The following is a 13,222-nucleotide window of genomic DNA, read 5'->3' as shown; positions in this document are numbered from 1 at the left end:
TCATAAGAGATATTACGCCAACGTTATCATCGAGTACACAGTTAAAACTAAACTAAAAATAAACCAAAACAAAATAAAAGACCAATTGACTCTCTCTCTCTCTCTCTCTCTCTCTCTTACTTTATGCAGAGATTGATCATTATACCACTATTGGGGAGGATGTGGTTTGGTTAGGTTAGGTTAGAATAGGTAAGGTTAGTGGAGGGTAAGTTTGGTTAGAATAGGTAATTATGGTTAGAGTTAGCGTTAGGTTAGGTTGGAATAGGATAGGTTAGGGAGGGTAAGTTAGGTTCGAATAGGTAAGGTTAGGGAAGGGTCAGTTTGGTTAGAATAGGTTAGGATATAATAGGGTAGGTTGCGTTAGAATGGGTTAGGTTAGGTTAGCGTTAGGTTTGGTTTGGTTAAGTTACAATAGGTTAGGTTAGGATAGGTCAGGTTAGCGTTAGGTTAGGATAGGATAGGTCAGGTTAGCGTTAGGTTAGGATAGGATAGGTCAGGTTAGCGTTAGGTTAGGATAGGTCAGTTTAGCGTTAGGTTAGGATAGGATAGGCTCAGGTTAGCGTTAGGTTAGGATAGGATAAGTCAGGTTAGCGTTAGGTTAGGATAGGATAGGCTCAGGTTAGCGTTAGGTTAGGATAGGATAAGTCAGGTTAGCGTTAGGTTAGGATAGGATAGGTCAGGTTAGCGTTAGGTTGGGATAGGATAGGTCAGTTTAGCGTTAGGTTAGGATAGGTCAGGTTAGCGTTAGGTTAGGATAGGTCTGGTTAGCGTTAGGATAGGATAGGTCAGGTTAGCGTTAGGTTGGGATAGGATAGGTCAGGTTAGCGTTAGGTTAGGATAGGATAGGTCAGATTAGCGTTAGGTTGGGATAGGATAAGTCAGGTTAGCGTTAGGTTAGGATAGGATAGGTCAGATTAGCGTTAGGTTGGGATAGGATAGGTCAGGTTAGCGTTAGGTTAGGATAGGATAGGTCAGGTTAGCGTTAGGTTAGGATAGGATAAGTCAGGTTAGCGTTAGGTTAGGATAGGATAGGTCAGATTAGCGTTAGGTTGGAATAGGATAGGTCAGGTTAGCGTTAGGTTAGGATAGGATAGTTAACCTTTAGGTGAAATAAGCTGGAGGAGGATAATCTTCAAGTGATCCTATAAAAACAACATTAATTACAGTAAATATTATTGATCATTGTCTAATACTAAGAGGTGGTTTACGTAGATACAGTGTATAAGAATCTTTGTGACAGAAGCAGGTAGATGGTTTCATAAGCTAACACGTCCAAACTTAAACAACAAAAATCAATTAATATTTTTGTTTATTTGTAGGTATAGGAAACAATGCTTATATGTTATTGTTTTTGTTTCACTACAGAACAACAACATATACATCTTGGTCTTTCGTGGTGCTGAGAGGTTGTTTGTCTCAACTCGAATATATAAACAGTGTAAACAAACAATAAACAGCGGTGAAAGACCTTAGGTGTTGAAGCATCTTAATACAGTAATATTACATCAATGTGAAGAGAAAATATATCTATTCATCTTTGTATTTATATATGTAGGCTATAGTTATTCTACTACATTACCAACCAAAGGGGTGAATAGTAGACTCGTTTATTATACTGCAGATAACCTTTACTTGTTTATTTGTTTAGAGAAAACAAAATGGATGAAGATTTCCACAATGCTTCAGACTGTTTCACTTTATTCACCAAGTTGATTCGTCAGTATTAACATTCATCTTCATTCACCCTCGGAGTTTACATCCCCCCATATAATTCTTCACGAACCGGACAGACCTCCCGTGTTAATTAATGTGTTTTGGTTGACTCCAGTTAATTTTTTTTCTAATTTAACCGACCTAATGTTTTTGTCGTTGTGTGTATACTTGCACTGTGTTCGTCTGTTAAACTAATTTGACCTTCTATGACGAATTTACAGACGATTTTATAGGGTAAATCTCCCTCTCCTAACATCACACATCAGCTGGCAAAACGAATCAATATATTGGAGGAATGTTTGACGTTCGTTTGAAATCGTGAAAAAAAATCAGGTAATTCTCGCTGTGAAAAACAAAACACAATTCTCGACCGAGTTCATTTATTCACGGAATTTTTTGTAGAGAAGTTAGCAAAATTTAGTTTATAATTATCTGTTTTTTCCTATTGCCAACCATTAAATCGGGCATCCGTGAACGCTTCATATGTAAACAATAACAGAGCGTTCGCGTAAGATGATCAACTTACAATCCGATGATAGATGAAAATACCTCACTTACGATAATGTAATGCTAGTGTGTATTATCTGAACACATATATACTTACAAGTTTAATGAAAATACAAGAATTTACCCCTAAAAACGACCCGTGAATGGGTTACAGCTTAGTGTGTCATGAGAGCATTTTATAAGCTCGTAATTCTGTGGAGGATAAAGTGGTCTCTTTGTTCTAAAAGCAAATATATACATGAAAATTTAAAAAAAGAAATGCCATAACGAATTTTGCATGCCTGTCTTTCGTATACTACTACTACTACTACTACTACTACTACTACTACTACTACTAATAATAATAATAATAAAGTACTGCGCTTATCACAACGAGCTTTAATTTTTACGTGGTATGTAATAATAATAATAATAATAATAATAATAATTATAATAATAATAATAATAATAATAATAACGTGTTTTCATGTCTATATATATATTTGAATAAAAATTGGAAAAGGACGGATTGAGAAGGAAATTTTCACTTGAGTGCTAACCTCACCGGGCGAGTCACAATATAGGAACTCATACCAAGCGTTACTGAACCATAGTATAGTTTGTGCCGTTATATCATCTTCCATAATATACAGTACAGCATACATGTAATATAGTAATTACGACTATAACACAATAAGCAGACATAAAGACTTATTTAAATAGGGATGTATATATAATGGGGCTGTGTGTGTGCGTGAACTATTAGTCTACATTACTCTTTATAAATATACTCACATCTTTATCAATATATTTATTAACATTTGTATCCAAGTCACAAAGAGGTGATAAAGCGACCATCACGGCACACACACACACACACTTAAAACTTCCATTGCATGTTATTTCTTGTCCAATGTAAACAATACAACTCGTATATAGTGTGGTTCGTGACGTCATCTTCACCAACATACATTATAACAACAACAACAACTACTTGGAAATTTATGAACATCAAAAGTAATTTATTATGAAGTTGTTGAATAGAAGCGAAAACTTAGTGAATGGTGAATGGTGTGCCTTGTGAATAGGGTTGCTTCAGGATCCTAGTCATTGAATCCCCCAGTATACTGTATATCCAACACAAGAACAGATTCATACAACTCACACAAGCCTCTTATAAAGTTCCTTCTATACATGTTGCTATATACTCCTATACATCTATACACCCCTGTTATAGTTCGCGAGGCTATGTATTATTAACCTAAGACTGGTATACGTGTATGTACAAGGCGAGAAGATTTAAAGGGTATTTTCAACTTGTCTGTTTCCCCGTGGCTCTTAAGGACAGATGCCGACCTCCTATAACTTGTCTGTTTCCCCGTGGCGCTAAGGACAGATGCCGACCTCCTATAACTTGTCTGTTTCCCGGTGGCGCTAAGGACAGATGCCGACCTCCTATAACTTGTCTGTTTCCCGGTGGCGCTAAGGACAGATGCCGACCTCCTATAACTTGTCTTTCGTTTCCTGTGGCTCTTAAGGACAGATGCCGACCCTCCTATAACTTGTCTGTTTCCTGCGGCGCTTGCGACAGATGCCGACCTCCTATAACTTGTCTGTTTCCTGGTGGTTGGCGACAGATGCCGACCCCTATAACTTGTTTGTTTCCCGTGGCGCTGGCGAGATGCCGACCTCTATAACTTGTCTGTTTCCCGGTGGCGCTAAGGACAGATGCCGACCTCTCCTATAACTTGTCTGTTTCCCCGGTGGCGCTATGACAGATGCCACCCTCCTATAACTTGTCTGTTTCCCGGTGGTTTTAAGGACAGATGCCGACCTCTCTATAACTTGTCTGTTTCGTGGCGCTAAGGACAGATGCCGACCTCCTATAACTTGTCTGTTTCGGTGGCACTAAGGACAGATGCCGACCTCCTATAACTTGTCTGTTTCCCCGTGGCGCTATGCTGGATGATGCCGAATTCTCCTATAACCCTGTCTGTTTCGGTGGCGCTGGGCGACAGATGCCGACCTCTCTATAACTTGTCTGTTTCCCCGTGGCGCCACACAGATGTGCCGACCTCCTATAACTTGTCTGTTTCGTGGCTCTTAAGGACAGATGCCGACCTCCTATAACTTGTCTATTTCCCGGTGGCGCTGGCGACAGATGCCGACCTCCTATAACTTGTCTGTTTCGTGGCGCTAAGGACAGATGCTGACCTCCTATAACTTGTCTGTTTCCCTGTAGCGCAGAGAAATAGATGCCGACCTCCTATAACTTGGCCTGTTTCCCCGTGGCGCCGCCATGATGCCGACCTCTATAACTTGTCTGTTTCCGGTGGCTCTTATGACAGATGCCGACCTCCTGCACGTCTGTTTCGGTGGCTCTTAAGGACAGATGCCGACCTCCTCATAACGTGTCTGTTTCCCCGTGGCGCTGGCGACAGATGCCGACCTCCTATAACTTGTCTGTTTCCCGGTGGCGCTAAGGACAGATGCCGACCTCCTATAACTTGTCTGTTTCCCCGTGGCGCTAAGGACAGATGCCGACCTCCTATAACTTGTCTTCGTTGTTTCGTGGCGCTAAGGGACAGATGCCGACTATAACTTGTCTGCTTCCCCGTGGCTCTTAAGCGACAGATGCCGACCTCCTATAACTTTGGTCTGGTTTCCTGGTGGTTTAAGGACAGATGCCGACCTCCTATAACTTGTCTGTTTCCCCGTAGCGCAGAGAATAGATGCCGACCTCCTCCTCCTGCTATCACGTAATTTCCCCGTCTCTCTGGGTACTTTTGTTATTATGCCTTAGAAACAACAACAAAATAATGAAGCCATCAGAATCTCTAAGGTTCCTACGATGAATATTTACTCGTAGTTGATGACGTAACAGTTCACTTAAATGGATGACAACGTAGTAAATAGTCTTAAAAGTACACTTATTTGTAGAGGTTCACTTAACACCAAACAATATTAAGTACAGTAGAGTCTTAGTGTTATTCTTAATTGGTGTTAAGTGAACGAATCCGGTTAAGGTAGAGTCTCAGTGTTAATTTTGTCTCCTAATTGGTGTTAAGTGAACGAATCCGGTTAAGGTAGAGTCTCAGTGTTAATTTTGTCTCCTAATTGGTGTTAAGTGAACGAATCCGGTTAAGGTAGAGTCTCAGTGTTAATTTTGTTTCCTAAATAAGTTAAAATCACGAAATACAAAATTAACATCTTCATAATGCACATTTTAAATGACCTACAGGAATTAATTTTTGTAATATATCAAACTGTAAAAAAATAATAATAACAGTTGCTACAGCTAATCATATTTTAACTTAAATTTAACATGTTTATTTGTTCTATAAATTACAGAAAACTTATTTGGGGTTTTTATTTAAATATTAGTTAACGATAAAAGGAAGAATTAAAATGTTACATCCAGCTCAGTAAACAGAAGTTCACTCATCACCTACAGTATATAGTTCTCTCTCTTATATATGAATTCTTACTTAAACTAAACATACATACATACATACATACAATCATACATACATACATACATACATCAGGTATTTACTTTCGATTGATTCCCTTGTTTTAAAAATTATACTTACAAATATTTTTTTTAATCAAGAAAATAATGTTTTTTTCCATAACTAGTTTTTCAACATTAAAGAGTTAAATAAAATTAATTCCATATTGGACGGCAGTAGATATAAATAATTAAAACATCCAAATATAACTCTTTAAAACTCAATTTATATTTAATTTACCAATTGAATAACAATAGGAATAATATTTAATCTACTTAATTTATCATCAGGTCAACATTTCCCAAACGCTGGTAAATCGTAGTCAAGGTTTATAAAGTCTCGTACGATTTAAAATTACTCGTAAGTGAAGATAAAAATAACTTAACACGTTCACTTCAGTTTAAACTAAAAACATGTACAAAAAATAACTTAAAAAAATTAACACTAAGATTCAACCTTTTCTAGACACATTAACTTAACCTCAATTTAGAGACAAAATTAACCTACACAACACAGATCTTGTATGTTAAATTTATGGTGTTAAATAAAAGTATTGGATTAACGTTGAGTCTTAGTGTAATTAAGTCTTTTTATACGCAATCTTAAAATTTATTCTGGAGAGTCAAGAGAAGTTTCTTTACACTCCTGTTCGAAACTGGTACTAAACCTAATGAGCTGTTACAACGCTATATGTGGGTAGATAAGTAGTTCGGGTTGTTTGGAGTCTCAGGTGTGAAACTGAATCACAGGAATGAGTCTCCCAACTGACTTACCATTGACTGTTTCATCTCATTTGGGGTCGATGCTGCTTCATTTTGGGCGGGAGTAAACTTTTGACCCCGACTGTACATCCAAATATCTTCACTTATGACGATTTTTTCTGTCGTACGAGCCATTATGAATCTGGACTTTGGACGGTTCATTTTGACACACCAGGACATCTCAGTTCTTTCCCCGTTTTCTATGATACTTCTCGTTTTTCTATAATTTTCCATTTTCTATAACACTTCCCATTTTCTATAACACTTCCCATTTTCTACTACACTCCTCATTTTCTACTACACTTCCCATTTTCTATAACAAATCCCATTTTCTACTACACTTCCCATTTTCTTTAATACTTCACCTTTTCTCTTGGTTGAATGGTTCAGTTGTCCATAAGTGGCTTGTTAGGGTTGTTAACGAGCAGCCAATCAGCCAACCACACAATTGGGTCTTCCGGACGAACCTGTAAGAAGCAGAGGAATTAGACTGATTTGTACTGGTATATCCGGTTATGGTTAGGTTAAATCAGGTTAGGTTAGGCATGGTTAGGTTAGGTTAGGGATTTAAACACCTATGAATATGACCTAACACTTAACCAACACCGAATCTTATGAACCTGAACCCAAGCTGTTGTATACCTTGCAGAGTTCCGTGAGGGCTCGAACCAGTGTCGGGGAGACGGCGTGACTGAGGTACTCCTTGGCTCCCTCACCTGTCAACACCGGCTCCAGCGTCACTGTAGAAGAAGACACAGGTGAGGTTAAGAGTCACATGAAGGTTAACACAATTTTATTTTTACCTTAATATTAATCACCCTAACCTAACCTAACTTAACCGAACTAACGCTGACTTCTGGGAGGCCTGACGGCTGACGATTAGTCATCAGTAAGTCATGGGGTGGGGGGGGGGTCCTCTCTGTTTCTTACTACAGTATTTTATTAACTATGATCAACTATGTTGCTGAGTAACGATTATTACAGGACAAGTCTATACACCTGTACATGTTACAGTGGTGGCTTAGTGATGGGCTGAAGTATACGTCTTAAAGACAGTATAGTGTACTGTACTGTACCTTACTGTACTGGTCTTATTGTCCCCAGTACCTCATCTTCCCAATTGTTAAGGATATTTCGCCGTAATTATCGGTCTATCTTACGTAGTACCGAAGGTGTACTGTGTATGGTCTGTGTAGTGTATTGTAGGAACAAATATTTACAATTACTGAACTGTACAATATTTTATACCGTCTGCTGGCCCGTGAAGCTGTAGAGTTTGGCAAACACAACCAAACACAACCAAACACAACCAAACACAACCTAACACAACCTAACACAACTAAAAACACAACCAAACACAACCAAACACAAAAAAACACAACCAAACACAACCAAACACAACCTCAGCTAACCTTACCTACCCTAACCTAACCCCTAACTTCTAACCCTAACTAACCTAACCTAACCCTAACCCTAACCCTAAACCTCACACACACACACACACACACACACACACACACACACACACACACACACACACACACAGATCAAGTCATAACACCCTCCCCTCTCTTTTCCTGAGTAAGGCTGCCCCTCAGGGGGTGGGGAAGGAGGGCATAGGAGCGGGGAGTAGGTAACAGGAAGAGGTGAGAGGCTTGAGGAGGGAGTGAGGTAATACACGCCTAAAAAGCGAATAGAAAACGTGAATTAACAGTCGTGTATATTTAGTGGTTTTGCATTAATTATTATTACGCGAATTTAAAGCCAGACGAAATATATATTTTTTAACGATATGACGTTATAATCCTCCTAAAATAGTAAATATTACGTCACTGTCGATAATTACAGGTCACTGTCGATAATTATAGGTCACTGTCGATAATTACAGGTCACTGTCGATAATTACAGGTCACTGTCGATAATTATAGGTCACTGTCGATAATTATAGGTCACTGTCGATAAGTATAGGTCACTGTCGATAATTATAGGTCACTGTCGATAATTATAGGTCACTGTCGATAACTTTCTCTGTTTTATTCCCATTAATTTGACCTACAAGTTAATTTACGTGTGTGTGTGTGTGTGTGTGTGTGTGTGTGTGTGTGTGTGTATTATCATTGTTGTTGTTATTGTCGTTGTGTTGATGTATTTGTTAGTATTCTTATTGATGTTTACTTTTCCATCTGAATTATCAAAGAAATTATCATCCAAATAATCCCCAAAATATTATATAAAAAGTATCACCCAAGTTATCATAATAATTTAGCATGTAATCTGTTATTTGGTTTTATTATTATTATTATTATTATTATTATTATTATTATTATTATTATTATTATTATTATTATTATTATCATCATTATAGATTATCATTATTCCCACCATTCCAATAATCACAAAGACTTATACAGATTATCGACTTACAAGACCAATTATACAAATCGGTGTAAATTATTGAAGAACGATTATATTAATTAAGAGGCGAATTACTAACCCAATTATTACCCATAAATTATTCTTGTAGGGGAGTAAATTATCACTTATATTATATGATATTGATGGGTAGAAGAGGTTGTAGGAATGGGGAGGTGAGGTTGGAATGGGGAGGAGGTTGTGGGGCCGGGAGATGATGCTCAAGGAATGGGGGGAGAATGAATAGGGAATGGGGGAGGAGACGTCGATGTTGTCCAGTAAAGTCGCTCTCATCATGAATTGATTTTGCCTTGATTTTCGATCTTCCGTGACAGGCTTACCTACCACCCCTCCTTCCCCCACCGCAGAGAGGAATGTGGGTTGGCACCTTTACCCTCCTTCACAGGCTTAGGATAGGAGGAGGAGGAGGAGGAGGAGGAGGAGGAGGAGGAGGAGGAGGAGGAGGAGGAAGAAGAGAACTGTCTACATAAGGAGGTAAATTACTCACAGTGAACTAAAGACTGTACAGAATAATTTTACGTACATGAAATTAAGGATGTTTGCATAGAACACTTTTATGTACACTAATGAGAGTTTATGTACGTAAGGTAATTTTACGCCGGAGAGTCTTTGCTTTGGGTAGTTTCACGTACATGCCAGTCAAGGATTGTGTACGTGGGGATATGTACTGTACGTAAAAATAAATCACGAATAAGCAACAAGGAATGTGTGTGTGTGTGTGTGTATTTCAGTACAGAATAAATACACACACACACACACACACACACACACACACACACACACACACACACACACATGCCTTTAATTAAAACACGTACACACAATGAATTATGCAAAGTTATTGGCCACTTACATGAGTCTGGTTGTATACCTCTCTCTCTCTCTCTCTCTCTCTCTCTCTCTCTCTCTGTCTATCTCTTTCTTTCTCTCTGTCTATCTGTTTTTCTGCCTGTTTGTCTTTTTGTTTGTTTGTTTGTTTCTCTGTCTGTCTGTCTGTCTGTCTGTCTGTCTGTCTCTCTTCTTGGTGTCTTGTTCATTTTCTCTCACTTCTTTGTCTCTTTCTTTCTTTCAATTATTTTTACTCTCCTCTTTCACTTCCCACCCTCCTTCATTCTCTCTCTCTCTCTTTCTTTCTTCATTCTTCAACCTCTCTCTCTCTCTCTCTCTCTCTTCTCCTTCTCTCCCCCTCAGTCTCCCTCTTCCGTTATTCTCCTCCCCTCCTCTCTCTTTCCACCCTTCCTCCCTCCTCTTCCACACCCTTCCCTCCTATTTACTTCCCCCTTCTCCCTCTCTCTCTTTCTCTCTTTTTCTCTCTCTCTCTTTCTCTCCATCTGTTCTCTCCTCCCATCACACTCCTTCCTTGCTTTCGTCTTTTTCTGTTTTTCTTTTTGTTTAATCTCTCTCTCTCTCTCTCTCTCTCTCTCTCTCTCTCTCTCTCTCTCACTAGTTACTCACAGTCGGGGAAGAAGAACTTGATCTCTCGTTGGGCTGAAGTGACTGAGTCTGAGCCATGAACTGCGTTGTTTGAATCATTGTCAGGGTCACCGAATCGGGCCCTAATGCTCTCAGGGGCCTCCTCGCGGGCCCTAGAGACCTGCGTGGGCCCCAAGACCTTCCTCCAGTGGGTGATGGCGTCGTCTCCTGTAGGGGGAATTGACACCGTGAGGGATTGTTTGAGTGGTGATTAGATATGCTTCCAATCAGCCATATGTTGATGAGATGCAGACTTCCAATCAGCCATAACATTCAGTGATTGGTAAACGACTCACAATCAGCTATAGCATTCAGTGATTGGTAAACGACTCACAATCAGCCATAACATTAAGTGATTGGTAAACGACTCACAATCAACCATAACATTCAGTGATTGGTAAACGACTCACAATCAGCCATAACATTCAGTGATTGGTAAACGACTCACAATCAACCATAACATTCAGTGATTGGTAAACGACTCACAATCAGCCATAAGGTTATTAGATGCAGACTTCCAATCAGTCATTTCGCTTAATAACTAAGGAAAAACTCCCAAATCACCAAGGGTTTTAATCGTGATTGGAGGAATATTTTCAATCAGTCAATAATTATTAATGAAAGAATTCCAATCACCCATATTGTCTAATTATTAAAGAAAGACATCCAGTCAATTAACCAATCACAAAACAATAATTAAATCACCATATTTAGTTGTCAACATTGTTTCACTTATTTTCTTCTTCACTAAACGTAGAGTATTCCCTGATGTATATAGTCCGTCATTCGTTGTTTACCTCTTTTATCGCTTATTTGTCTTATGTTCCTATTTTTATCACTTTAAATTATTATTTCAACTTCGTAACATAACTCAATCAAGTTATGGTTAAAACAGTGTAAGTCCGTCAAGATCTACCAAGGGGCCGAAGCTCTCTTAACACCCTATATTTGTTGACATATCCGACTCCACCGTCCACGAACGCTCGAGGCGGGGAAACACCTTTCAATAAGCCGATACAAAACTCAGATTCTTTTGTTTTTAAAGTCAAAATTTCGATATTTTTTTTAATATTGACGTTATGTTTACATGTAGCCTATTATTATTATTATTATTATTATTATTATTATTATTATGCATTAAAACTTGACGATACCAAATGACCTCAAAGACCTAACGTGACCCTGACTGTTCATCTTAGTCTGACCTTTGACCTCTGACTTACCTGCGAGGATGAGAGCAAGGACCTCCCCTGACGTCATGTATTCGATCAGTGAGGAGTAGAAGGACTTTCCTCGGTGCTCCCCATAGAACTCCTCCGCCTCTGGTCTGGTCAGCCTCACCCTCCTCCGCTAAGAAGGTGTAAGGGGGGAGGGGGAACACGCGAGATCATTACAGGTCACAGGTTAATTAGTTACGTCACGCAGGTGTGTTAATTAGGGGATTGTTATGGGAAGGTGTGGTGTGGTAGGGTGATGGTGGGTATGGGTAGAAGGATATGGTGTGGTGTGGTGTGGTGTGGTGTGGTGTGGTGTGGTAAGGTAGGGTAATGGTGAATATAGATAGAGATTAGAATTAAGGATAAATAAAATTAGAATAACATTAAAAAGGACCCATTAGAATTAGCGGGTCCCCATTAGGAATTAGAGACAATCTTAATGATTAGTTCTGATTGAGGGTCTATTAGGACAAGGGCCGATTAGGACAGGTACCCTTTAAATACAGTTACCATTAGGACATCAACGTATATAATCAAGGTAAAATCTCAGTGTAATTGTGTGATTTTTTTGTTATTTATCTTAAGTCAAACTGATAGATACATCTTTACAGCGCTATTTACGACAACAATATTTACCATGAGACTGTCTATAGTGACCCACGACCTTCATACACAAAGTCGATTCGAGCGTGATTAGGCAGACCAGCAGACTGAGGATTATATGTTAATCAGCTAACAGGCCCGCAGGTGGTGATTAGAAAATTAGAGTTGTTAGGCGAGGGATTGGTGGTTGGGGAATTGGTGTGCGTGTGTGTGTGTGTGTGTAATCTGAGACTTAAGGGGAACGGAAAGCTATTTTTACTGTTATTTATTATTGTGTGTGTGTGTGTGTGTGTGTGTGTGTGTGGCTGTGTCATTAATAATAATATGTATGTGTGTATGTGTGTGTGTGTGTGTGTGTGTGTGTGTGTGTGTGTGAAATCTGAACCAGTGGCAGAATAAGCGTTGAAGCTTTAACTACAGGCAACATATGCCCAAGCTTAAACTAACGACCAGCAACAGAAGTAAAACTTAAATTAACAACAGAAATAAAGCTTAAACTAACAACAAACAGAAGTAAAAGTTAAATTAACAACAGACAACAAAAGTAAAGCTTAAATTAACAACCTTGAACAGCAGAAGTGAAGCTTAAACTACAATTAAAAAGTTAAGCTTATCCAAATAATGAAAAAAAACTGAAGCTTGAATTCTTAAACAAACAGACAAAACAAACAAACAAAGAGAAGTTAACAAAGAAATAAAAAGTAGTTTATGAAGAAAGTTAACCAAACAAACAAATATAAACTGACTAGGAAGGTTAAACAAACAAACAAACAAAAAAGGGTAGTTGATGAGGAAAGTTAAACAAACAAACAAAGAGAAGCTAACAAACAGAAGCTACTAGGAAGATTAAACAAACAAATAAACAGAAGCTACTAGGAAGGTTAAACAAACAAACAAACAGAAGCTACTAGGAAGATTAAACAAAGAAACAAACAGAAGCTACTAGGAAGGTTAAACAAACACACAAACAGAAGCTACTAGGAAGGTTAAACAAAGAAACAAAACTAAGAGAAGAGGTTTAAAA

General features: G+C 38.6%; 1 protein-coding gene across 1 annotated transcript in view; it reads right to left on the bottom strand.

Moving 5' to 3' along the window:
- Positions 1-6,798: 6,798 nt before the first annotated feature.
- Positions 6,799-13,222, bottom strand: part of LOC121875278 (nucleoside diphosphate kinase homolog 5-like) — a 13,004-nt gene continuing 6,580 nt past the window's right edge. The window contains exons 3-6 of the mRNA XM_042379738.1: positions 11,602-11,728; positions 10,361-10,546; positions 7,115-7,212; positions 6,799-6,939 (exon numbers count right to left, since the gene is read on the bottom strand). Of these exons, the coding sequence (XP_042235672.1) occupies positions 6,859-6,939; positions 7,115-7,212; positions 10,361-10,546; positions 11,602-11,728 (492 nt within the window). The 3' untranslated portion in view covers positions 6,799-6,858. The remainder of the gene's footprint in view (positions 6,940-7,114; positions 7,213-10,360; positions 10,547-11,601; positions 11,729-13,222) is intronic.

Source organism: Homarus americanus, unplaced genomic scaffold (assembly GCF_018991925.1).
Source record: "Homarus americanus isolate GMGI-L3 unplaced genomic scaffold, GMGI_Hamer_2.0 scaffold56241, whole genome shotgun sequence".
In the NCBI taxonomy this organism is placed as follows: Eukaryota; Metazoa; Arthropoda; class Malacostraca; order Decapoda; family Nephropidae; genus Homarus; species Homarus americanus.
Note: the sequence above shows the minus strand (reverse complement) of the source record. Positions and strands in the feature narration are given on the sequence as shown.